Genomic DNA, 25852 nt, shown 5'->3' on the forward strand with positions numbered 1-25852 from the left:
GAAGTGCTCCCTCATCTTTCTCTTAGACACGAGCAGTATTAGCTCCCAAGGGAAACAGGCGTGGGAAGAAAAGGGAGGAGGGGTTGCTCCCACTGGCTCTTACCACGGCTCTCAGGCCCAGGAGACAGGCTGGTGCACAGGCTGCAGTGGGAGCAGCTCCCTCCCTCCTTCCCTCCCTCCCTCCGCCTGGCTGGAACCCAAGGCGGCTCCAGGAAGAAAGTGAGAGTGATCTGAAACGCGGCCAACGTTAAGTCACGTAGGTAGCACAACTTGAAATGGAGCCAGGTGCTGGCACAAGCACAGCAGACCTGAGCCTGGTAGACTAAAGGCTCTTCTGTGAGAAACAAAGAGGCAGGGAGACCGGCTCGACTGCTATCTGCCTTTCTCCCCACTGTGTCTTGCGGCTCACTGGAAAGAATTTTATTCTTTTTTTTTTTTCCTCCAGACCTAACTAAAAGAGCAGCTTTAGAAACAAGAGACCTGGAAGTGACCTACAGTGCACTGACTTCACAGTGCTCCGGAAAACAGCACTCTGCATACCTTCGTCAAAAATGCATGAGTTTGTCCCAAAGGAATACCTGAATCATATTAATTTTCTGTTCCTAGTGGGAACAGCTTGCAGAGCTCTAAATCTTTTTAAAGTATTTGAATCAGAGGGGCAACCATACTCACACAAGCTGCTACAGGGCCTTCAGCTCACCCGAGAGTAGTTGCTGCCCCCAGCCTCGCTCGCATCCCACTGCTTCATCAGAAGTTACCACCTTCCCGCTCTGCTGATGTACGAACGCACATTAACAGTGCCTTTGGTCCTGTCAAAACGATCTAGTTAGAAAGCAAACACCAAAACTGGAATTATGAAAAAGTACCAACCCCTATGATTATCAGAGCGCTGCTAAGTAGTAGGCATTTGCTGTCTTAGCAGTTGGAGATGAGAGAAATGTACCCTTCCCCTTCCCACTCTGCATGCTGAAATGAAGCCACAGGCTACCAGACGCTAGTCTGTTTGTTGGTGGCAGATCAGGTTTCCGAGCTCCCACCATTCAAACCGGATTCCACAATTCCACAAATCCAATTTACAGCTGAAACTTTAGATCAATTGGATTAACACCTCTTTTGGCAGTATGCTCCAGCAAGAAAACGGTGGCCTTCTAAGGTGGTTCTGCTGCTGCTGCTGAAGTGCTATGGGACTGCGGTATAGGATAGCGGAGTCCTTTCACTAGTAGTTCTTCTTGCTGGAGGTTAGTTTTATAAGAAATAAAACATGATATGCATTAACAGAGAATTAGACCTGTATGACTGATAAGCACCTTGCTGACAAGACAGGATTGTCCACATAGCTGAGGAGAATCGCTCCATTTTCCATAAGTATGGATTTAACTAATATTGCAAAAAGAATTTGGAGAACTTTCTCAAAAAAGTAATATTGGCTAATCAGATGAATCCAGAAATACTTGTGCGTAGTTTTTAGAATACATTGTGCATCAATTCAACAGGAAGATGTATTGATTTATTCTACAGACATTTGGCTGCAATTTTGATTTTTTCAAAATGCAACTTCAAGGTAAAATCGTGCTCTACAGCAATATAGCTCTCAGCTTTATCCTTGCAATAAATGGCAAATACAGCTTCAAACATTCTCTTCTATGACAGCCTCACCTATGAGGCATTACTTCCTTACCAGCTGAAGTGAGTGCACACCAACTCGGTTCCATCTTTTAGCTCTGCCTTTTCCTGAAGCGGACAAGTTTTTTGAGGGGCAGCCATCAGTGCAGCAGCATCAGCAGTTACGAGCATTTGGAGAACGGAGCGATTACCGCCAAACTGCTGTGAAAGCAGTTTCATTTCTGATATATGAAAGACAGTAATTCAGTTTAAGGTGCTGGTGTAAAATAGTGGCAATGGACACAGTTGTCAACGCCCAAAGTTTTGCAGCTGGAGCAATGCAACATTAGGAAGAATCATCTTTAAAAAGCCATGACCCCTCTCAGTTACTCATTTGTTCAATTAAACATGATCCTTTTAATAAAAATGAGCTGCCTTATTCTCTACAGAGCACCGCAAGAGAAACTTGCAGGATCTCTCAACCAGAACCCTTACCACATAAAAAAAAAAAAAAACCAACAAAACAAAAAAAACCAAACCAAACAAAAAAAACAAACAGCCCCAAAACAAAACCTCAACTCCTAACCCCAAGTTGCACTCTTGGTACTTCAGCTTTGTCAAGTAACTATGGAGAGGTTGTTTTGGGGAGTTTTATTTTTGGTTGGGTTTTGGCTTGTTTTTTTTTTTTTTGTTTTGTTTTTTTTTTTTTTTTTTTTTTTTAGTTGAAGACACGCTTCTCCAGCTCTAAAAAACAGAAGGCAAAAGATTCACTCAAAAAATGGCTCAAGACAAGAGCTAAAACTTTGAAACTTGTAGTCTATGTCCTCATTACTCATTTAAAGAGCAGCATCCCATCTAAAGGAAAGGGATAATTTTTGTCAGATTCTTATAAAAAAAGGCTTTATTTCGAACAAGTTTTCTCCATTTGGTTTTACAGTCTCAGCATACATCATATTCATGGACAAGCAGCATTTTCACAGAATAAGAGCCAAATACAAAGAAGAAGAAGCCACTTGGGATTAACAGTTTTAACCTAATTGACTCAGACTTCAGAAAATACTGTATGCTGTCACTTATTTGAGGTAAAGGAATTCCATAAATTAAGATCCACTGCTTAACAGAAGAGCCAACAATGAAGTATTTGTGAGAAGTAGGTACCTTTGGGAAGGAAGGGGGAAAAAAAAAAAATTTACTCCAAGACATTGTGAGCAACAATGGAAGGGGGAGGTAGGATTTCCACTTGGTTTGTATTGGTAAACCAATACAGTTCAGACTACCATGTATAAATGTTTAACCAAATTTGTGCAGTTTAAATTTCAAGTTTGATGAATTTTACTGGTAGTATAGTCTTAAAAGGTGAACCTAACTGAAGATATGTCATGAGCTTAGTTTATATGCTGAATGCTGTCACTAAGTAATCATTACACAATCAGGTAATGATTGGTGCACGTGTTTTTTTCCTTTGAGTATCCAGTAAAATCCATCAATTTCAGTGCCCATTATGACATATTCCAGTTATGTGGTTAGTTTTTGGGTAACTGTGCAATCAGACCATAAAATGATGCATTTGGTAGAATTCAAGAGTGCTTTCTTAAGAAAAATTGTATTGGGGGGGAGAGGGAGAAATCAACCTTCTGCTATCTGTTCACACAAAAATATACCTGCAGTTTAACAGAGTTTAGATAAACAGATGAAAGCTGTTACAGGGACACATTTATACTAGTTTAAAATTACCTTGTTTATAGAGCAAATCAGCTTCTGTCATTAATCTCTGCAAAAGAAGATCTTAAACAGTATCCGCATTATACTAGATTCTGTTTTTTTAAAACAGAAAGCTTATCCTCACCTTTTTGACCTTGAGATTTGAATTAGGCTAACAATCCTAAATCTTACTGAAGAGGAAATGGAACTGGATTAATATCCTGTCAACTGCAAGAACTAAATTATCAATGTTAAATTCCTAATGTCTAGCAGAAATAACACAGATTTCAGTTCAGCCATCTAATGCACTGTTTCATTTCTTCCAGTGAAAAGAAAGCAAAATTTGATTTATGTACTTGCAACAAAACATTAAGCAGTGAAGCTGTCTTCACGTAGAGAGATACACTTCTTTAAAAAGGTTACTAGCAAAATAAATTTCACAATCTGGTTGGCCAAACCATCCAGTGCAAACAAAGTAAATTCAAATCGAATTGGTGCAGGAATTTAGTTGTAAGAGGCAAAGCAGATGCATTTAGAAAAGGTCATTTTTCAATATTATTTTGTTTACCAACACCAAATTCCAGTGAGCAAAATGGTTTTATATTTATTTTGGAGGCAGAGAAAAACTGGTTTGTTTATCTTGCTATGTAATGCTTCCATACCCTTTCCTTTTTTTTTGTTAAATAACAATCAAAGAGCAGATTTACCATGTAGCAAGTTATCTGACTCAGAACTAAAAACGTACTAGCAAATTCTCTCCCCCATTGGAAAACTATATTGTATTACATAGCTTCATGTACACGAAGTTGTATCTTGCAGGAGCATGACCACTGACCAAAATTTCTTACCACATTACACCTTGAATAAAAGCAGACATGAATGAAGTTAAACTGCAAGTCAGCCATTGTACAATTTGCCTCTCAAGATGTTCCAGCAACATTTCAACTACAGCTTTAACTCCTTAAAAGACACACAACCCACAGTATATAGCTTTTGTGCAATTCAATTAAAACTCAGGCAGAAAGAAGATGTCTTGTTTGTGAAGAAACTGCCGTTAGCTTTTTTTAGCTAACATACATCAGCTTTTATCGCAATTCAGACTATCAGAAAGCAAGTATATGTGGAAAAAAATATTTTTCACTAGCATCCAATTAGTTTCCTATGACCTTGAACACTAACAAAATGCTTTTCTTTAAATGACAACTAAGAGAACATAGAGTGGAAAAAAAAAAAAGAAATCAGTCTGTTAGGAAATCTGGAGCTTGCATTTAAGACCTCGCATTTCCTTCAATAGATCCTACGTGTCATGTTGCATGGAGAATAAGGGTTTGTTTTTTTTTTTTTTAAAAAATCTCACCTGCCTATTATGAATCACTGCAATAAAAATACAACTTTTTTCCCCCCACACTGTACTAAGCAACTTTCTTTCCAGCCAAAGACAAAGAATTTAGTCAAGAATCATAAAAAAAAAAAAAAAAAAATTGAACTATGAACTCTGGCACAGCCCGGAGTAGCAACTCAACTACTCCAGAGTGCTTAGAAAATAGGCTTTAGATTTTACACCAGGAAATTGGATTTATTGTAAATGCCACAGTCACATTGATAGACAGAGCACAGACTTCTGGTAACAAACAAACATACATTTTTGTAACTAAGCGTTTCTACTTGGTAAATAAATGCATTTCGCACAGCCTTCCTTTTAAATGTGCCTAAACTAACCTAAATAAGCAGACAGCATAGCAGAAAAGGGAAACTTATGTAACTGTTTCTTAAGCAGTATATTATTTTTACTATGTATATAATATTTTATATTATATACACACACATTTTCACCAACAGTTCAAATTATACCCGAATAAAAAAAACCCAAACAAAAACAGAACTGGCGCTCCTCCAATACATTTACCACCTTTCCCTCAGGCATAGTTAATCCAGGTATTTGTCAAGTTAGAGGAATGACAGTTAAAAAGACTCCCCCCACAAGAAACAAGTTACACAAAGAATACTGTATCACTACAAATTTTTTATTCAGAAGCCCATCTTTAAAAAAAATCTCATTATGAACTTGTTTGGTCAAACTACAACACTTTCTAGCAGACATACAGTAAAAATGGCATGGCTCAGAATCGACCAGATCTTTCACGATCTCTTGACCGCCTCCTGTCACGTTCACGTCCTCCTCCTCCACCACCACCTCCACGACCACGATCTCTGGATCTAGACCGACGTTCACGGGACCTCGACCTGGATCTATGCCTTCAAAGAAAATGTTGGATATTTTATTGTTTCATGACATTCAGCAATTTACTTGCAGTACCACACAGCTGAATGCTTAAGGATGTAAGTAATAAGGAAGAAAGACAATGCACCATTAGAAGGATCAGTAAATTGGCACTCAGGCTGCAAAACCATGTATTTACAAGCTGAACAAACTTAATACCAAGGAGTGAAAACATACTGTTAAAAGACTCAACTGTTCGCTGCCAATCATCCATTATAATGCGTATGCAAAACTTAAGGAAAGGCGTGTAGGGGAAACCACATGCACTGCTACACAGTTGTTAAAGAAGCAAGAGATGGGGACACCTGCTTTTGCAGTTATGAATTGCTCTTAACAACACACAGCAAAAGCCTACAGCTGTTTGTAAGTCCACTCCTGTTAAATCAACTGCATTAATTAGCAATTACAACTCAGTTCTTTTTCCTTCTTTTTTTCTAGCCCTCTCCCACTCCCAGAAGCCATCAGCATTTGCAAATAATCTTCCCTGCCTCTGATGTCTATGACTTAAATTCAGGAAGAAAGCTGAAACCACCCAGAACACACTGCTAACACAGCTACTATGGATTTATAGCTTATACAGCACTTGTCAAGGAAAAGAGTGGTTTGAACATTTTTAAGTATTTTTAGAAAAGTCAATTTTATAAAATAGATAAACAGTACAGTTTTAAATAGGTGTAGAAATTACAGCAGAACTAAAAAGCTCAGGGAAATGAATGCTACAAGTCTTAAGTTTGCAGATATTGTTCCATGGTGAGATGGTTTGACATGGGAGTGTGTGTGGTGACAAATTTTACTATGCCAGAGGCACATGCATAACTCTTGTATACCACTGGGTTGTCCAGAATTACTAAATTAACCTATTATTCAAAAGTTCTGGTTTACCCTCCTTTTTTCTAACTGGAAAACTTCAATGTATTTCATTCCGTGTAGAACTACTTTCAGGTCAGTCTAGTTTATACAATCTACCTGTGAAACCCCACTGGCAAGAGCAGATATGGTTTTTTTTTATATCAAACTTTACTGCTAAACTGTGACAGTTTAGGTACACAAAGAATTTAAACAGGGCCAATAAAGACAAAACTGGATGGAGGATTCAGATGTTTTATTTGTTTTACCACAGGCTGAAATTAGGCTATGGGTAAAACAATCATGTTTTAAAGACAAACACACAAGTCTGATCTTTCTTGCAATAAAAGGTGTTATCTTCTAATTAGCCTTACTAAGTCCCAGAGATTCAGATGCATGAAAGTGACCAAAAAGGCTAACACAAGAGCATACTTTCTCTTTTTCATAAATCATTCAAACATCTTAAAAGCTTACATTTTAGTTTAAATGAATATTAGTTGCAATATTTTAGGGAAAGTATTTAGGCACAAATACATGTGCCTAAGCAACAAAATCTACATTTTTCCAAAGTTAAATTAATCCTTACAAGTTCTAAGACACTGCCAGTTAGAGACATTCATAGGAAAAACACGTTCATAATCTCAGGCTCCTTTGGTGATTGAAAGAAACCTACAAAATTGTGCTCCATATACAAGGAAACTCAACAATTTTACATGCATATCCTAAATAGCAAGGTCCTAAGAGCAAGCAGATTGAATCCAGCTCAGAGTGAACCATCCATAAGACAGGTATCATAGTAACAGCAGCGGTATAAGCCTTTCTACAAATAAATAAATAATATAAATATGTAATAAAATGTATTTATCACAATCTTTTTTTTTGCTGTTATGCAAAATTACTATTCCTTTGCCCTACTGAGAGCTCCTGTCAAGTGTCAAGAAAGGTCACATCGTGAGGCTAGCATTAGTAAAAAGTGAGTTCAATACAGTGACTGCCTGTTACTAACACTAAGGAATGAATACAGGATAGAAAAGTTAGCCATTAACTGTTAAAAACAAATAAGTTTGGGTATTGAATATAATCTATAGATATGCTGGACTGTGCATAATGCTGGAAGTGGCCAATCTGATCCTGCCAAAACGCCCATTAGCCACGTAACCTGCTTTTAACAGAGGCCACTAACAAATACATTTAGAAGACAACAAAATAGAGAAGAAACATAAAGCAATACTTCTCCCAAATAATGTCCACCTGTAACAGTTCACAGTTTGGAGATCTGAATCACAGGCAGGTCCTATGTACTTAGTAACTCAGTGAATATTCTCCTAGAAGCCTGCCTTCTCTTAAAGCCACATCAACCTTCAGCATCCACAGCACCACAGAGCAAGAAGCATCATAACTTTTTAAAAAAAACAAAACAAAACAACCCTATTCCTTTGTTCTAAACTGGCCACTTGCTAGCTTTATTTGACACTCTTTCATTGGCATGTGTCAGAACTGCATCAGAAAAAACAAGAGGACTTAAAGATCTTAAAGATCAGAATTTTCGGCCACTGGTCCTTAATTTACCTGTTTTAATCGTGTTTAAAAGCAAACTTACTTTTTACGACGACGCCCATACAACTCACGTCTTAGCTCTCGAGAAATGGGCTTCAAATGCATGAAGTTGCAGAAACCTCCTCGTGTACACTCTCTGAAACAGAATTCAAGAGACAGTTAAAATTCCCAGCTCCACACCGTACCTGTTTGCCCTAAGCCCTAGTGGACCTCAAGCCACATCTTAATCACCTCTAACATAAAAACCAGTAAATTGCAAGCACCATTTACTGACACTGACTCACTCCTAGATCAAAATCCTAAAAAGATGGCAAAAGTCAAGAGGTTGACTGCAGGCCCTCTATATTAACATGACCTGAAGTGGTTTTCTTCCTACACTAAGCTACACGTGAAACCCACACCCAAGCAACCACCCTGTCTACGCAAGCATTTCAAAGATACTATCATTGGCAAACAGGAAATCACATTTTACCCCATTTCATATTGACGGCAACAGGCCTCTCTGAAGTCAGTCACAGGTGAAAGCTCAGCATGAATGGGCTGTCCATTAAACCAGCGGTTGTTCAGGTCAATCACAGCCTTTTCTGCATCTTCTTCACGGCGAAACTAAAAGCAAAATTAACGTTTTCTTATGTTATAGAGAAGCAACAGAAGTAGATCAAGGATTCTTATCAAATCAGTTGTGCAGTATCTGGGGCTTAGGACTAGTAATCAAACTAGAAGCTACTTCAGAGTTCCTGGGACAGTTCATCAAATCAAGGGTAAAGATGCTAGCTTTTCATTAATCGGGACCCAGAGCTAATCACAACATCGATATTTCCCCTTAATTATGTTCTATTTGGTCTTTCAAGTACTATGGCTTGTATTAAAAGATATGATAGAAGACATTGTGTTTTCTCAGTACAACTTTAAACAAAGAGAATGCTTAAGCATACTTTCTAGAACACTAATGCTCCAAACAATGGATTTTTTCAAACATTTAGAAGAAACCTGCATGAGAACTGAAGCTCTCATTCACTTAAATTAGAATTTACAAAAATCTGATCCTGTTTTACAATGAATGTAAAACTTAAATTTTAAATTCCTTCTCACAGCTAATCACTTCAAAATTTTTAAAAACAACTTTTATTTTTGATTATGACCTACACAGCTGAGAATTTTAGGGGTGAAATTACTTTCCAGTTAAGGGAATGTACAGTAAAAATATTCAAGCAAACTCTCACACACCCCCAACACTGTGTACACAATAAAATTTCTGCAGGTGACAACTCTGTACTCATTATTCAAGAGATACCAACGATTTTAATAGCCAAACCTAAGTGTGCCAGTTTGCACCTTAAACCACCCAGCTACTGCCAAATGTAACTCGGATACAAGGTGTTTTATTTAACTGGGAAGTTAGAAAATAAATGCACCTGTTGAAAATAAACACACCTGTTGCGAATAAACCTCTTCTCATAATGAAGTGCTTAAAAGGCAGAGTGGTGGGAAGACAGACCCCAAATTAATCCTGGCAAACTAAACAGTCCAGCAGTGGTGACTGTGTTTGTAACAATGTAAAAAAAAAAAAAGCGTTAATCTTTATGAAAGTGACACAGATTTTGACTATCAAGAAAGCTTCTCTCAAAATTTCTTTCAGATTCTATAACATTTTCACTCTTTCTACTTTATATTGTGAAGTTGGAGAGGAGCTGATATCCTAAAGAGCTACTCTCAAAGTCTACAAGCATACAGTAGCTTTTTAAAATTATAAATCAATAAATACAACCTCTATTCGTTATATAAACATGTCTCTCTTTATCCTACCTTTACATATACATTTCCAACTAGATGATCTCCAAGGTTATCGCAAACATTCATCTCCTCAACTTCACCATATTTTTCTTCCATTTCTGTGAAGACCTCCTAAACACAAAGCAACCAATTTGCAGCATATTAATTACAAGTACAGAAGTACTGCATTTAGCACTTGGTAAGTAGAAACAAATGCCTGCATTAAAAAAGGCAAAACAAGAAACTTTTTTTACATTTCTAATTTTAAAATTAGTACTTGCTTGGCCTGTACTGTGTCCATCTGCAAGTACAGCACCAACAGCATAGAATAAAAAGCTATGGAAAACAGTAAGCATACAGTATTTACAGAATACATAAGATGCACTGAAAACACCACATATAAGCCTTGGTGCTATAGTTTTATTGGTATAGAAGCAAACTAAGTAATTATGTTTATTTTAAATTCACAGGAAAAAAGGGGATTGCGGAATCAAAATGCTACATCACTTAAGTTGCTGATTTTTAAACAAAGAGTATTATAAACGGTGAAGTTGAAGCCAAACTAACCAAAGGTTATACTAGGAAATATTTAGCACTGAAAGTTTTATATGAACACCTGAGGAAACAAGCACTTTTCTCTGAATCCATCTAATTGTGGTATACACTGAATCTAACTCATTTGTGTCAACAAATCCATGAACACTTTAACACATTTTTACATCTTTCACATACCTCAAAGAATTCATCGTAATGTTCCTGCATCTCAACATCGCTCACAGCACCTGTAAAAATCAAGAGTCATATCAATTAGAGCCTATAAATAAGGAAGAAGAGATTTTGATAATACTACAAAACAATCTAGAGAGGCCGTCTGGAGCATAAAAGACACCATAGAGCATAGAGCTAACTAATAGGAATATTAAAAATAAATATGTGTGAAGAGCTTCGAGCCCCTGAAGTAATATGTCAAAACGTTACATTGACATGATCAAACCAAAACAAGTTTTAATCAGAACCAAACTTGTATGCCATAAATTTAAAGGAAGGGGAAGGAATTACTTTGAAATATCACTTAAATTTAATGTACAGTCCCACCTTCTATCTACCAACAATTTTACCTAAACAGAAGGCAAGTGCTTTGTCACATTTGCATAATTTAAAGCATGGTAACAATTTAGTGTTCCTCTTCCTAAAGGCAGAATTTCATTTTAACACGTCCACCTCTCCAGCATTTACATTAGAATTTGAGAGTTCACAATGTAACATAGCCCAGAATTAATTTTTTTTATTTTGCTCAAAATAGTTATTGAAATGACACACTTTTCTCAGTGTCCTCAAAGAAGGATACCATAATGCTTTGCATCAGAGAGCAAGTTTCTAATTTAATTTTGAATATCATTTAATTTTTCTGTAGTCCTGCAGAACACCTTTTAATGCAAGACAAGCCAGCCATATATTGTTTAGATTTTCATGCTCCAAGCTGGACTTTACAAATGAGTGCTGCTTGCCTGCTGCTATTAAAAAAAAAAAAAAAAAGATTAAGTTTGGCTGATTTTTCAAAGCTTTAAGAACATAAAAATGAATTTATTTCTTCCAGTCTACAGCATTTTAAACTACATTAAGCTCTACACGTTAAAGCCTAATGTATTAGCTCTTCAGCAGCTAAGTGGTTTATTACGATCAAGCGGAGCCATTTTAAAAGGAACCCTGCATTTTATGCTATAAAAATATCCTAGCCTTTAAATTACAAACACTACTGTTTTAGTTCACAGAATGTGAAAGACAAGAAGCTGAGCCAACAAAGCTGAGTTTATTCACTTTGGGCTGCTATGAAAAAAAGAGGTACTTTGGGCTCAGTCATTTTTGGCTAATATTACCATTTGGACGAAATTTACCTTTTTTTTTTTTTTTTTTTTTTTCCAAAGGCTCTAATATTAACCAGCCACACTGTCTGGAACTGTAATTACTTTTCTTTCACCCAGCTCACCACCTGAAGGCAGCCAAGTGGCATTTGTTACATAGTTTAGGCTAACAATGTTTCTGCGTTTATGGTTGCTTTTAAGACCTTTCTTCTTCCCCATGGTTATATAGCAAATTAAGGAAATATCAAACATTAAACCAGTATTTCTAGACAGTTTAATACTTAACTGTATTCCCAAGGTTCTGCCAACACCACTGATAACAGCTTAATAACACCTAAGGATTTTTTTTTTTTTTTTTTAAGATATCAGACAGGGGCTTTGTGAGCCACGCTGGAAATAACTACTTTTTTCCAGATGGACAAGTGTTATAAGGACTTATATGGAGATTCCATTGTCAAATTAGGAGATCATAAGCAACAGTTAGTTAACGACTACTTGAATGTCATTCTAAAGCGGGAAGCATACATATGCACAGGCTTTACAAACATTCATATTCCAGGGCTACCGGTATCTGAACCTTGAGAAGCCCAATTACTAATTAAAATACTCAGGAAAACTACCGCTGTTCAAAACTAAGGTTAATCCTCTACGACGGCAATAGAAAGGAAGACAGTTAAGCAACAACAACAAAAGCATTAAATAGCTACCCAAGTTATCCATTTAAAATACATGCAGTACTTCAGTAGGGACAAATATCAAAAAAGGGAGCCGGGAGTTTCAGCAAACCTACTGATAACAGAGCTCCAGCTCTACCACAGAAGGTACAGCTGGGCTCCGTTAAGTGTCTACCCGCTTGTCAAGGCAAACTAAAGTTGGATACCAGCATTTAGAAGGCTAGAGAATCTGTTCAAGACTCTTGCAGCTGTACAATCTAAACAGCTCCACAGACCAAACTGCTGTAACTCTGTGCAAATTAGTTACCAGCGCATTGAGATTGTAGGGACAGAGTGGAAATACCCAACTGTATAGTTTTTGGTTTACTGAAACAGCATTAACTACTAAGCATCTGCAACAAGAAAGCCTACAAACCAATAGAACTGTTTAAGCAACTAGACAAACTTATGTATCTCATTATGTATCTAGCTTGATTGTGTGACAAAAACCTCAAATTACTTAATTGGGCTATTATTACTTTTAGAAGCAGAAGAGACAGTGTTGACTTTTAAGTTAATGGCTGATTTCACAAAGCATGTCTAATCAAATGCTGGTAACTAATCTGGACTAGTCTGTAATCCAACAGTCAAAAAAAGGAATAACCAAACAAAGCTTTATTACCACACAGTCAATGTTCACTTCAATAAGAAATATTAGTTAGAAAATAACACCGATCCTTTTTGGTCCTACAACTTTTTTTTATTATTATTATTTTGAAATCTTATTCTAATATTGATGATTCAATCACAATGATATGTCAGTAATCGCAGAGCAACAATCCTGGTCATTTAACTTCTGCCAGTCTCACAGTAGGTGTATTTTCTTACGCCCATTCCTACCTCACGAGGAGTCATTAAATTAGTTCATGACCATACCCAAATGCCTTCCCCCTCCTCAAAAGTACTTTTAAAGATGTATTTTCCTAGGTAAATATGCAACTTGGTTTTGGAATTTGAATTTTCAAAGCATGGAAGGCATTTTAAGCATGCACCTATCCAAAAGGACAGCTGCCAGAAGGGAAGCATTTGTCAGTCAAAGTGTATTCTTCTAAAGTAGACTCTAAACGGAAGCTGCATTAACCTAGGACAAATTTCTGCATGCAGTCTGAAAAATCTCAAATTCAAGTTCTCTTAGCATTTACAGAGCAGGAAATTTGTTCTGGATGAAGTGAATGTGTCATTGTCCTGCTCTTTTAGACAGTGGAACCTAATGGATAGCACACAACATACAGAAAAGCATTCCTAGGATGCAGGCAACTGGCAGGGAGAAAGGTGGGGCAAAGAAAGCAGTGCAACCAAGACTGCTTTACAGGGGAAGTACAATTTCAACCCTTTTTGATTTAATAGATGGTATTCAGATTCCCCTCATAGTTTTGGGAGTAGGGGGGAAGGTGAGCAGCACAAAAAAGTTTCTGGTGGTTTTTTTTTTTTTTTTTTGGCGTGTGTTTGTTTTGGACACATTTAATGAAACGTGGTCAGTTTGATCTGTTAAACTAAAATGGTAGACCAGCTTAAGTCGACACTGAGCTCTGACAATCAAGCCCAGGGAACCAGTGAAGGAACTTGTATGAACTTACAGCGCAAACCGTCAGCAGACTGGGAAGAGTTTTGAGGGTTACGGTATATGTTCAAGAGGGCAATGGTCTGAAATACAAAACGCAACAACTTTATATTATGGAAAATAATTTTAACAAGAAACCGGTTTCCTTTAGGGTCGCTTTAGCCGAGTCTGTGCTGAAAAGAGAGGTGGTTATTCTCTCCCAAGAAGGAGAACTTTCACTTAGCTCGTGACCTTTCTGAATCAACCTAACACTGTAAATAATAGAGATCTCATGATGCTCCATTATTGTATTTTTTTAATTTTATTCACCAATATAGCGGGGTTTTGCAAGATTTCAGGCAGGTATGTAATAGATGGCATCCAGACACGGTATTCAAGTTACAAGCATAGTAATTTGAATCTGTTTTTACTGAGTGGTTTCTTAGTAGCAAAACCCCAGGAAAGGAAGTAATACAATAATTACAGCATAACATGAAATCTCCATTTTCCTAAAAGCATTAAGATGAGAGAAAACCCACAGTTTAGGGAAACTTACCGTGCATCACATATATACCTATTTATTTAATTTTGGTTAAATCAAGAATTTGAGAAATGTCTGCAGGTTAACCCTCTAAATGAATGCAGTGTTACTAAGAAGTGAGGTTCACTCTGCAGTGCAAAAGAGAAACTGCATCAAGTCCAATTTATGCAGTCAATTCTGCATTCTGAATTGCACACATTTGACAAGTTCTTGATCTATGCGCAAGAAGAGTTCCGTCACTTGTCCTGTTTGCAACAGCTTTATGTCAGCAGCTCAGAAGCCAACATTATTTTCTCATAATTAGGAGTGGGCTCTTTAACACCATTCTTTAAAAAAATTTCTCCAACTGTGGGACTTACAGTGTGAGCCGTCAGCCGTCTGTGCACTGTTTTGGGGGTTACGATAGATGTTTTGAATCAAGATGGTCTGCGGGGAAAAAAAATAAAAAGGGGAATTCTACTGGCTGCTGTGCATATAATAGACAATTGCAAAGAGACAACTTGTTTGCAAACAGCTAAAAGTAATATTTTAAAGACTTCCTTTTGTATTTGCCGAATATCTTCCAAAATAGCATCCAGACCATCATATTATGAAAACAGTTTTAATTAACCACCAAGAAAGAGCTGCATTTGTCTCAACGGCTATCCTCAAAATGGGAATTGCGAGGCACAGTAACCTAAGATGTCAAACTACATGATATTATGGACATGTCTAGCTTTCAAGACCAGATTCATTACTGTAAGTTGGGGTGGGGGAGGGGGGGGAGGGAGGGAATAGTGTTACGTGCACAGCATATAATACATAATGCCACCGAGTCTAAAACGTTACACCAGACAGTAAGGTTTTTAGGCAAGAACTACGTCTTATTTTGTGCATCAGGAATTTCTTGGTGGAATTTCTGTTTAAATAATATAATAGCATCATCAGTTCACAGGTTTCCGATCCTTCAAATAAGGACAATATCCTTTTAGCCCTTCTGCTTTTTACTTGAAGAATTAGCCCAGGCAGACTTGAAACCTTACATTTGTACCGTTCTTCTTAAAATCAAGTTGTCTGAAAAAACAAACCATGTTTAAGTTAGTAAACTAATATTACAAAAAAAATTCCAAACGTCCACATCACTGTAAGCAGCTCAAAAATTGGAATTTGATTACTTAAAATACAAGCTCAATGTTAGTTAGTACAAATCACAATCCCCAAATAATTTTATCTTACACATTATTATTAGTCACAGTAAGAATTCAGAGCTTAAAGAAGTCACAGGACCAGCAATGTCATACCTACATATGCTGCCCACTTAACATGTAAAAAAAGCATAACATCACATTAAAAAAAATAATAATAAAAAAAAAAAAATCACACGCTTGTTTTATCATGGGTATGGTCATACCAACCAAAGCTTGTGCTTCCAAGGCCCAGGTTTTAAATATCTGTTTTAGATTACAATTGGAGAGAGACAGAAACACACATATAGTTACAGTGTTTCTGCTGATTGGAGGTAACTTGATTACCCTGGATTGCACGACCTTTCCTAACACAGCTCGTCTATAAAGTAACTGCACCAGCAATAGCAACATGATAAAAATATTGTGCCAGTAACTTCCCATTAGTAAGATATCTGTTCTATTTTCTATCACAGCTGATTATCAATCCGCATACAAATAAAGATTTCTGTAACAGACCCTACACATCTGCCAGGTACGTTTGAGATGTTACAAGACAGCATGTTTGCCAGGTGCGATGCTGTAGCGGTCCCAGATGTGACTGGATGAATGTGACATGCTCTGCTGACCCACTTCAGCTGTCATTGCTAACCAGTTTCAAAAGCAAAGCTAAAGACTGCACTGACAAAGAAAAACGTTGTTGCACATGAAGATTTTTGTAATAATAAAAAAATAGGGGTTTTTGTTTTGTTGGTTTTTTTTTTTTTTAACTTAAAGACAACTACTGTTGAAGCTGTCTAATTTAAAAATATTTTCTAGTAGCCAATGACCTAAATTCAGGTCTGTAAATAACCAATCACATTTCAGCATGCTTTCCATGTAGGTTAGCGACACAGCAATTTTGAAAATGGAGACAATATTCTTTTTGTAATATAATATTTACATTAAAAATTATTAAGTTCCCAGAAGTGGAAAACTGTCTTTGTAGATAAAGTACCAGCAGTAGTTCCTATTGATCAGTTACCTAGACAGGCCCCCCCAAGAACTATCCTGTCTACTCATGCACTTGCAAAGTTTAACTTCATGAGCACCATCGCTCTGAACTCCAGTCACGTGGATAGTACTTGCCTCCCTATTCTCAAACCAACACCAGCCCACCACTCTAATCAATCCTGCTCCAAGTCAGCTAAAATGAACTTGCAGAGGACTCCACTGCTGTGTAAACTTTACCTTTGTAGGTAAAACTGCTGATAATGCAACAACTTCCTTCCATAGGCACTACTTATCATATACCATACTCCTAAAGAAATATCTATTTACCTGTATACCTTGACAATCAGCAGTGACAGAAAAAGGCAAAGCATACAGTTCTCCAGGAATGTAATTTCTGAAAACTACAGAGCTCATAATAATAAAAACCCTATCATCCACTGCACCTTTTTTTTTTTGGCAGTCACACATCATGTCTCTAAGAATATTACATAGCCAAAGAGTAAATAATCTGTCAAGTCAACTGACATATACACCCTCATCAACCAGGCAAGTTGTTTTCAAGAAACAATTCTTTCACATTCAAAGCGAGTACGTAAATTACTCTTGAAATTTAAGAGCCTGGGTCAGAGAGCAAAATATAACAAGAGAAGAGTGGCTTTTATTTATTAATGAGTTTTCTTCTGTTATATGCATAAAGGATTTAAGTCTACACCTTTGAGATAAGCAGAACATGCTGCCATTGTTTGTGATTAAAAAAACCTGGGATGGTTTAAGTGCCTAAACACCACTGAGAAGGCACACTCACCTGATAGTTAGCACTGGTTGGTCTCTACTACAGGCAAGCTTACAACAGCATCGCTTCCTGCAGCCATTAAGGGTGACAGGAGATAATTAGAAATGCTGGGAGAAGTAAATGGAATACCCCCAAAAAAGCAAAAACCCATATAAACTGGGGCCAAAAGTGAACTAGTTAATCTGGAGCTCGGTAATTATTCATTTGTATCTGAGAATATATGTTTTAAAGAAGCAATGATGTACTTCCACAAGAAAGAGAAAACAAAAGGAAAACAAACCTGGCTAAATGTTGGTTTGTTGTGCAACCGAGAACATCTGTCTCCATGACGACAAGCTCCAATTTTGAAATAAAATGAACAGTTGACTCTGCAAGTGAAAAAAACAAAGTACTTACATACTGGAATAGAAAACATTAATATGCAATTCCTATAAAACATATGCCCTAAATGCCTTTATCTTGTGTGGAGAAGTAACACAGAAAAATAATCAAAACAGTATAGGAAAGCATTACAGCAAACCTGTTCATACTCATTCCTCTTTACCCCTAATTTACCGCAAGTCATCTAGTCAATTTCACCCACTACTCAAACCCAAAGTGCATTCCTAAGGCCACCAGGGACAAACCTGATCCCTGCTGTTTTACTCCACTCTATCAGTTTCACTGGCTGATGGGATGGGAATTAATGTGAAAAACAGTCTGAAAAGTTATGCTATGAGCTATATGGTTGTGTCTTAGTTCATGCAATCCCCTAGTCTAAGCAAAATAACCTGCTTTAAAGCTGATACAGTTGCACCTACCTAATGTTTTATAAACCACCTGTTTAAATTTATACTGCTGCCAACACAGTATTTGAAATACATCAGGTAAGACAAAAATCATGCTACAGAGAGAATACACATAAGCAAAGTAAATTCATTTAATTAAGCCGTTTCCATGAACGTAGTTAATAATTGAAAAAAAAATTAAATGCTTAATTTTAACTCAAGCTTTTCTTGAATTAACTATCATCTCATGACACCTTCAAAACTATACTGGTTTAGGAATGCCAGTAAAACTCTCACATATAAGCATAATTGACATGGAATGATGAAAGAAAACTATAAGCAGTTTAGTTACCTTGACTAGGAGAACTGAATGAAAAATTCTAAAGGGCAAGAAAACTATTATGGGCTATATATGGGTAAGTGAAATATAAGGATTCTCCTGGAAGAAAGATTATTATTCCCATGCTCATAGTTAACACCAATTCTTTCCACAATCTTGTGTAACCAACATCAACTTATGGAGGGAAGGAATATTAAAGTACTAAAGCATATCCCATCTCTAGCAAAACATTCTACTGTTAAATTGTAACATGCTTACTCTTCATTACGTTTTTGAAAATATATACTTAGCATTACAATATACTTACTGTCTTTTCTGACTTCTATCCTGAAACAAAGAAAATACCTAACTATAAAATTTCCCATAATGCCTTCAACTTCAACACTTTCTGGAGAGTTCTGCTTGCTTTTTGAATAGAAAATAAGACCAGTACAGGAATTTCATGCGTGCTGTATTGGCATATACTAATACTGTTGAACTGTAATGCATTACATCAGAAAGGCTGCTACTGTAACAGAGCTCAAGAGAGGCTGCCGATACTGCTTTTCTGACAGTCGGGCGAATTGGAACCAGCACGTAGCACTACAAAGCAGAAGGAAAAAAGAAGCCTCACGGCCAGGGGCTGACAAGAGTAATTTAGTCCAGCAGCACATCGATGCCCCCTTTCATTTTTACAAGCAGAAAAAACACGTTGGTTTGGTCAGGCCGACGGTGACCAAATTCTTGTTAGGAGGGTTTTGTAAGTATGCTTCCAACAACCAGAGAAACTAGAGACGCTCCCGACGCGTGGAAGGCTGCAGGCAGAAGCCTGAGAGGATCAGGATGCAGCAGTCGGGGAAATCCTCCGCACCCTGGGGAGGGGGGAGAAATAACCAGTCGCTGTCCTTGCAGCAGAGCGGAAGCTCTCGGGCTGCTGCGAGGGGCAGAGACGCGAACAAAAGGGGAAGGAGAGGCCCTTTCCGGCGGGCGGCGGTGGCGGGAAGCTCGGCACCCGATCGCTCCCGACCGCCGCCAGTGAAGCGCAGCCGCCGGGGCTTGCGGGGGGAGGACGGACGGGAGGCGGAGGACACGGCAACGCGCCACGAGGCGCGGGCACGCCCGCATGGCGGCCGCGGGGGGGTGGGGGCGGGGAGGAGAAGGAGGAGGAGGAGGAAGTCCCCGGGAAGCACAGACCCAGCCCGGCCCGGGAGGGGAGAGGGAAGCGCATGGGCGGGGCCGGCAGCGCGGGCACGCGCAGGCCCCACGCGGCAAGCGGGCGCGCGCGCCCCCTCCCTCTCGCGCCCGTCCCTGGCAGTGCGCGCAGGCGCGCTCCAACGGGGGGGGGGGGGGGGAGGGGAAGAGAACCGCCACGGGCCTGGCGCGGGGGGGGGGGGGGGAGGGGGGGAGCGCGCCCGTCTCGTTTCCTCTTCCCTCCGCGCGCCGCCACGTTCCAGCGCGCGGCGGTAGCGAAAGGGGGGTGGGGGAGGGGAACTCCCGGGCGCGCGCCTCGGTCCCGGGGATGCAGCAGGCCCCTGAGGCGGCAGCAGGAGAAACGGGCCGGATCTCCCTGCGGAGGGGGAGGGGAGGAGGGAGGGCGGGCTGACCGCCACGGTCGGTACAGGCCGCCCAGGCAGGCGCTGCGCCTCCCCGCGTCCCGCGGAACCCGCCACCAGCCTCCCGTCTACCCCCAAGCTCCTCCACCCCCCCGCCCACCCCGGGGCGCCAGAGCCGCGGGAGCGGCGCGGGAGGAAGGGGGATGGGCCACTCACTTGTCCTTCTCTGTTCCGAAGATGGAGGCCAGATACTCCGCCATCTCCCACCGCCCGCCCGCCGGACAGCCCGGCGCCCACCGCGCACGTCACAGCCGCCGCGCCGGAAACACTTCTACCGAGCTCGGGAGAGGGGGAGGGGAGGCGCGGCTCCGTGCGCATGCGCGCGGGGCCGCCAGTCCCCTCATTGGGGGAGCGGCCTGGGCCCCTCCTCCTCGCTATCCCCTCACGCTTCGGCGGGGCGCGCGGGTGCCGCTCGCGCCACGCGGTGCGGTTGCCGGGCATGGGCAGGGTGGCGCGGGGCGGCCGCGCTGTAGCGGAGCGGGCCCGGCGGCGGCGGGAACGGAGCCGCCGGCCCTGTGGGACCTGGGGGGGAAGGGGGCTCTCGTGTGCCCACAAAGGCGGGCGCGTATCTCGTGGGGAGCGTAGGATCGGTACGCGCTCCCAGTGGTTCAGCCGGGGGAGTTAGGAATGTGCGCCGGGCCTCCATGAGCAGCTGCGTGCCCAAATTCCCTGGATCGCACCCTCCTCCCATTGGGTAGTGTGGGCATCGGGGTGTTGGGCCCAAACTTCTGAAGCAGCCTGCATGTTGCCAGAGTAAGCTCAGGGCAGAAGAAAGACGGTTTAGCCAGTGGCTCAAAGAAACTGAGATGCCTCTGATGGAAACAGTCAGCATGTAGCTAAAGGGCATGACAACTGCAATGATGGCAGTCTGAAAGAAAAATGAAGGCTGGCATGAAAGAAGGTCTTGCTGGGGCACAGTATTAATAGAAGTTTATATGACTGTAGAGAAGATAAGGATGCTGCTTAGAAGCTGAAGGGTCTTCCTCCAATTAGTCATCGGTACAAAGGATACTGACAAGAAACCCAAATTAGATCTTTGTTATCACAACTTAAAGTGCTGGAATAAAGTAATTGCTCAAAGGCAGGAAGGTGCAGGTTCTGAAGGAGTTTAAATGAAAGTTGGAGGAGCTGCAAAGAAAAATACATATTTTAATTAAAAGCTGAGGGGAGGGTAGGACCAAATTATTTCTGTTTTGTTTTGTTTTGTTTTGTTTTTTTTCTGGGAAGCTTCATGGAATTATGGGCCAAAAGCTGCAAATTTGAACCAAGCAAATGGAAGTTTTTGAAATGGGATAGTAATGCGTGTGGAAGACTCTGATGCTATACAACCTGATCAGCATTTGCAACAAAAGTGGTGTTCCAGTCTGAAAATCATGGCAGGAAAGTGAACTTACTCATTTTGTTGATGCAGAAAACAAGACTAAGCACTCAGTGTATCACAAGTAAAATTAATCTCTCAGATATTTTGGAATTACCCAAACCATTTACAAATATGCGTTATTGCATAGAGTGTTCACAGCCCCAGTTGTGGTCCGTAGGACTATTCACAAGCACAAGTGCTCACTGCACTGTGCCCTAACACAAGACAGTTGAAACTTAACAGTAAGTCCAGTTCTGAGGAAGTAAGCTGAATGTTTCTTTTTCTGCCTGACTCCAAAAGATTTTTAAAATGTGTCTGCTTTAAAAATGGAACAGAATTTTAGTAACGTTTCACTATGACAATAGTTGCACCCAATGAAAGGGAGTCTAGTTGCTTTCTATGATGCCCCTTGGAATTCCTGAGCTGGTTTGAGCTGACTCAAAAGACACCGTGACCTGTCACAGGACAAGGGCAGTCCTCCTGGCACTGCTGTATGTCCTGCCGTGTTCTTTCTGTACAAACTTTGGAGATGTAAAGCTCACCAGCTCTCCACTGCTCCTTACTGAGGTGACAGAAGCTGTCTGCTAGAAGTTCTGCCACCTGCAGACAGATTAAGTTGCCTTCATTCCTTCCTCCTGCACGGAATTCACTTCAAATTCACAATTTAGGTGTTAGAAGCAGAAATTCCTGGCAAAGTCAGAAGATCTTGTTACCAGAGAACAGGTACTGCTGCTTATCTTTGCCTTGCAGTGTATGTGACCAATAAGGTTTGTGTGTTAGAGGACGTACTTTCTCTGCCTCAGTTGCTCACTGTTGGTCTGCCTCCCACCTAGGCTTACCATTGCAGTTTAAATTCACTAAACCAGCAGAAGCCAAAACCTGCAAATAAAAGAGTGATTTCTTGCACAAGTAGTGAACAGAACTGGCTCACTGAGCAATTCAATGACTGCCAGAGCTAGCACGAGGGAAGATCAGGACTGCTGCAGTTGTAGCTTGGAGCAAGGATGGTGAAGGAGTGGGACAGCCCCTTTCAATAGCAGCATGCTGCTAGATCAGCTCAGTCACCTGGTGGGAACCTGCCGTGAGTCTTGACCTAGCCTAAGTCATCAAGGGAACTACAACTGCAGCGGCCTGCAATGAGCTCTGACAAAGCAGAAGTTTCTGGTGATTTTCATTCATCGCTGAAAGCAGCCTCTAATGTGTGTTCACAGAGTATACACTTTACATAATAAGCATAACAAAATTGCATTGATTTTTGCTTTAATGTTTTTGTTAAAGCCTTCAGCTAAAATATGTTGAAATATGTTTTTTTTCTTGTGGGATTAAAATCTGTTTTCACTATTTGAAATGCACTGTGTTCTCACTCCTTATCCTCATTCACTTTAGATTTCCCTTTGCTGTAGGTTGTGTGGTATACTGCTGAGAGCAAGAAGCATTTTCCAGAGTGTGGCTTTGACTTAGTCATTCAGTTGTGCTGAAGTGTGCTGACCCCAGGATCCAGGTTTCACGGACAAGTAACTTGACCTGGAGATGCTATTAGCAAACAAACCAAAATAGCTGCTCCCATGCTGGAAATATGCTTTTGTACATGTCAAGCAGAAATCTTATGATGCCTCCAGCAAAAGCAGATGCCTAAAATAACTCATTAGGAGTAGTACTAGCTGAAAGAAAAAATTGCATGGAGTTCTGCTTTGTGGCTTGTGGAATCGGTACGGCGCCAGTAATGGTTGGCTGGGTAGCGAGTGCTTGACTAATAAGATGTTTTCTTGGTTGTGTGAGACAGTAGTCCTAGGACTAGGACTAGGCCTTACAGGTCATAGAACTATTGAAAAATAAGCCCACTCATATCTTGCTTTTCATTTTCTCTGCAGTCCTCTGTACCAGGGGTGACCCTTACATTGGGGACAGCGGAGTCCACCCCCACCAGAACTTCATAACCTTCTGCCTCTTTTGGTGTCTCATTTCCCTCCTGCGCTCAGCCTGGCCGTGCACGTGCCAACAACAAGACCAGCACCGTGACACACTGGGGCAGGCAGGTGCTGTCCCTGCATGGTACCCGTGGTATGTCAGGGGAAGGGATCTCTGTGCTTTGCAAAGTCATAGCAACAAGTCTTTTCACACCTTTCTTCCTTCTGTAGGTATCTACATATGAATCAAGAAATGAAACAAAATGTCTTTTTGTGTGTGAGTTCATGAGATGTCAATGGGCCTGAAATTAACCCAGTGTCAAAGAGCCATCTACATAAAGGTGTCAGCAGAATTGCGACTGATTATCTGAAAAGTGGGATATCTTCCCCTCGTGTCAATGTAGCCGAACCATTGTTGGAAGAAAGAGGTGCTGCAGTGCAGCGCAGCAGTGGGGACAGAGCCTGCAGACACTGGAGGCAACATCATGTGGACATGTCACAGTGAGGATAAAAGGCTCCTTCTCAGCTTCCCTGAGTGACTTCACCTTGCATACAGGGCCAAGCTTAGAAGAAAGAACGGGACATGGGACAGAAACTAGGGAGTGTGAGATGAGAGGCAGAAGGAAGAAAACCCTTTGAAGGTAATGTTGACAGCACAGCTAGAAAGGTGGGAGGAAAGACAAGAGCCATCAAAGCAAAGGAAATGTGGAGGAAAGGGTCTCCAGAGAAAAGCGGGAATCAAAGGCAGAATTCCGTGTAACTACTCATTATTGTATATTTTATTTTCCCCAAATCTAAATGAGGACAGTTGCAGGACTCAGGAGAGAGAAACACAGCTTGGATGTGTTCCTGGGCCTTACATATACTCTCTGCTGCTACAGGGTTGTTCAGGTTAGTGACTTACTACAGGCTACTCCCCTGCCCCAGCTTGCTCAGATCTATTGGGTTAAATGCTGCCACAAACCCTCCTCTGTTTCGGTCTGCCTTCTTAAGCACAGTATCATCACTGGACACCGGCTAACACATGGTGAGGAGAAAATAGTGCCACCCAGATTTGATTTGGAGACAAAGAGGTGAGAGAAAAAATAAGGCAGTAAGGAAGCAGCCAGTTTTAAGAGAGGCAGAGGAACAATGAAAGGCGAAGAAAAAATGGTTGCGAAACAAAATACTGCAATGCTTGGATATAGAAAAAAGGTTGAAACAAACACAGAAACACATCGTGGGGGGCAGTGCATAAAATATTTTATGCATTCGCTGGAAAATAGCACCTTGTTGTTGCTGGTGCCCAGAACTCTGTGTTAATTAAAGAGGTACCTGGAGTTCCAGGCCAGTGCACAGGACTTGGTTTCCTAGGTTAAAGGGATTTTGCTAACAGTGCATGTGTAGGGATAATTAGTAACCCACAGCCAGCAAGCCCTTTGCACAACTTTACCAGCTCTGTGCTTGACATCTCTTGGAACAAGACACAGCTGTGAGGAAAGAGAACCGATTTAAGATGTAACGTCAAAAAATTAATCAGAGAAGGCAACTTGTGTATGTTAGAACAGAGCTGTAGCTAGTAATCTCATCTAATCTCCTTCCACGCCTATACTTCACTAATCGCCACGGTTATATAAGCAGATCTTATCGAAGATCCTTCATTATAGCAACCCCAGTAAATGCTACACAGCACAGCAGAGAGAAGGGTGAGGCCTTCGTAGCCGTAGTTGCCATATGGGTCTTGGGGAGGAGTGTGTCTGGTGCCAACGGGCTGTGGCTTTGTTTCATGTGTTAGGGCAACATACACAGACATGAAGGACCATGCCACTAGGCGGGAGATCTTACATCCAGCTCCTCCATCTCCAAACGGTGCTGTGGAGGCACCTCTCCGCACTTGTGCTGCACTTTCTCCCATCTCCTCACCCACACATGAAGTGGCAGGACCTCTTAGCTGGCAGTGAGGGTGAAACACCCTGGTGAGGGGTGCAGACCTGGTCCCACGGCCCAGGGGGCAGGAGCGGGAATGTTCTGCACACAGTAGCGGAGTCAGTACCGGTACTGACCTGGCAGGAGAGGACTATGACCATGAAGGTGGTTTTCCCAAGGTGAGCCTCATCCTTTGCCCTCTGGCTGTGCCCAGCCCTGCGCTTTGTCCGAATGGGGGCAACTCAGCAGCATCACTGTGCTGTGGCTGTGGGGGTATGGCCAGGGGTATCCCTGTTGTTCCCCAGAAAAAGAAGGAGAAAAAGCTTTTTTCTTCCACTCTCCGTGCCTGCCCCTGTGAGTGTGATCTTGGCTGTCCTGTTTGTCTGAGACAGTGTTGTGGTTTAGGCAGACCTCCTTTCCCAGCTTTGTGAAGTGCTGCCCCAGGGCTGTCCCTCATCCACCTGGACCCTGTCACATGTCCTAAGGGCCAAAAGGATTGACTGGAAAGTAATCAAAGTCCACCTGACAAGCAAATCCAGCTGCTCCTTTGAGGGAAATTTCCTCTCTGTGCTGTCCTGGGCAGTTTGGATAGAGCATTTTGTGGGAGAAGCTGATC

At 40.9% G+C, this 25852-nt stretch overlaps 1 protein-coding gene across 4 annotated transcripts; it reads right to left on the reverse strand.

Annotated features, from left to right (window-relative positions):
- Nucleotides 1-3453: 3453 nt before the first annotated feature.
- U2AF1 (U2 small nuclear RNA auxiliary factor 1) lies at nucleotides 3454-20307 on the reverse strand. Of its 4 annotated transcripts, none has more exons than XM_082485130.1 (8): nucleotides 20221-20307; nucleotides 17646-17733; nucleotides 13913-13979; nucleotides 10493-10542; nucleotides 9794-9892; nucleotides 8460-8593; nucleotides 8031-8123; nucleotides 3454-5559 (listed from the first exon to the last, which is right to left on the reverse strand). In XM_082485130.1, the coding sequence occupies exons 1-8, from the start codon at nucleotides 20262-20264 to the stop codon at nucleotides 5424-5426; spliced, it is 711 nt and encodes a 236-aa protein (XP_082341256.1). In that variant the 5' UTR covers nucleotides 20265-20307; the 3' UTR covers nucleotides 3454-5423. The 4 variants fall into 4 exon arrangements, with proteins under 4 accessions (XP_082341256.1, XP_082341257.1, XP_082341258.1 ...); XM_082485131.1 differs by lacking the exon at nucleotides 13913-13979 and adding an exon at nucleotides 14776-14842; XM_082485132.1 differs by lacking the exons at nucleotides 17646-17733; nucleotides 20221-20307 and adding exons at nucleotides 14776-14842; nucleotides 15439-15454.
- Nucleotides 20308-25852: the final 5545 nt, after the last annotated feature.

The sequence above is a fragment of the Vanellus vanellus genome, assembly GCF_965231255.1.
Source record: "Vanellus vanellus genome assembly, chromosome: 1".
Classification (NCBI taxonomy): Eukaryota; Metazoa; Chordata; class Aves; order Charadriiformes; family Charadriidae; genus Vanellus; species Vanellus vanellus.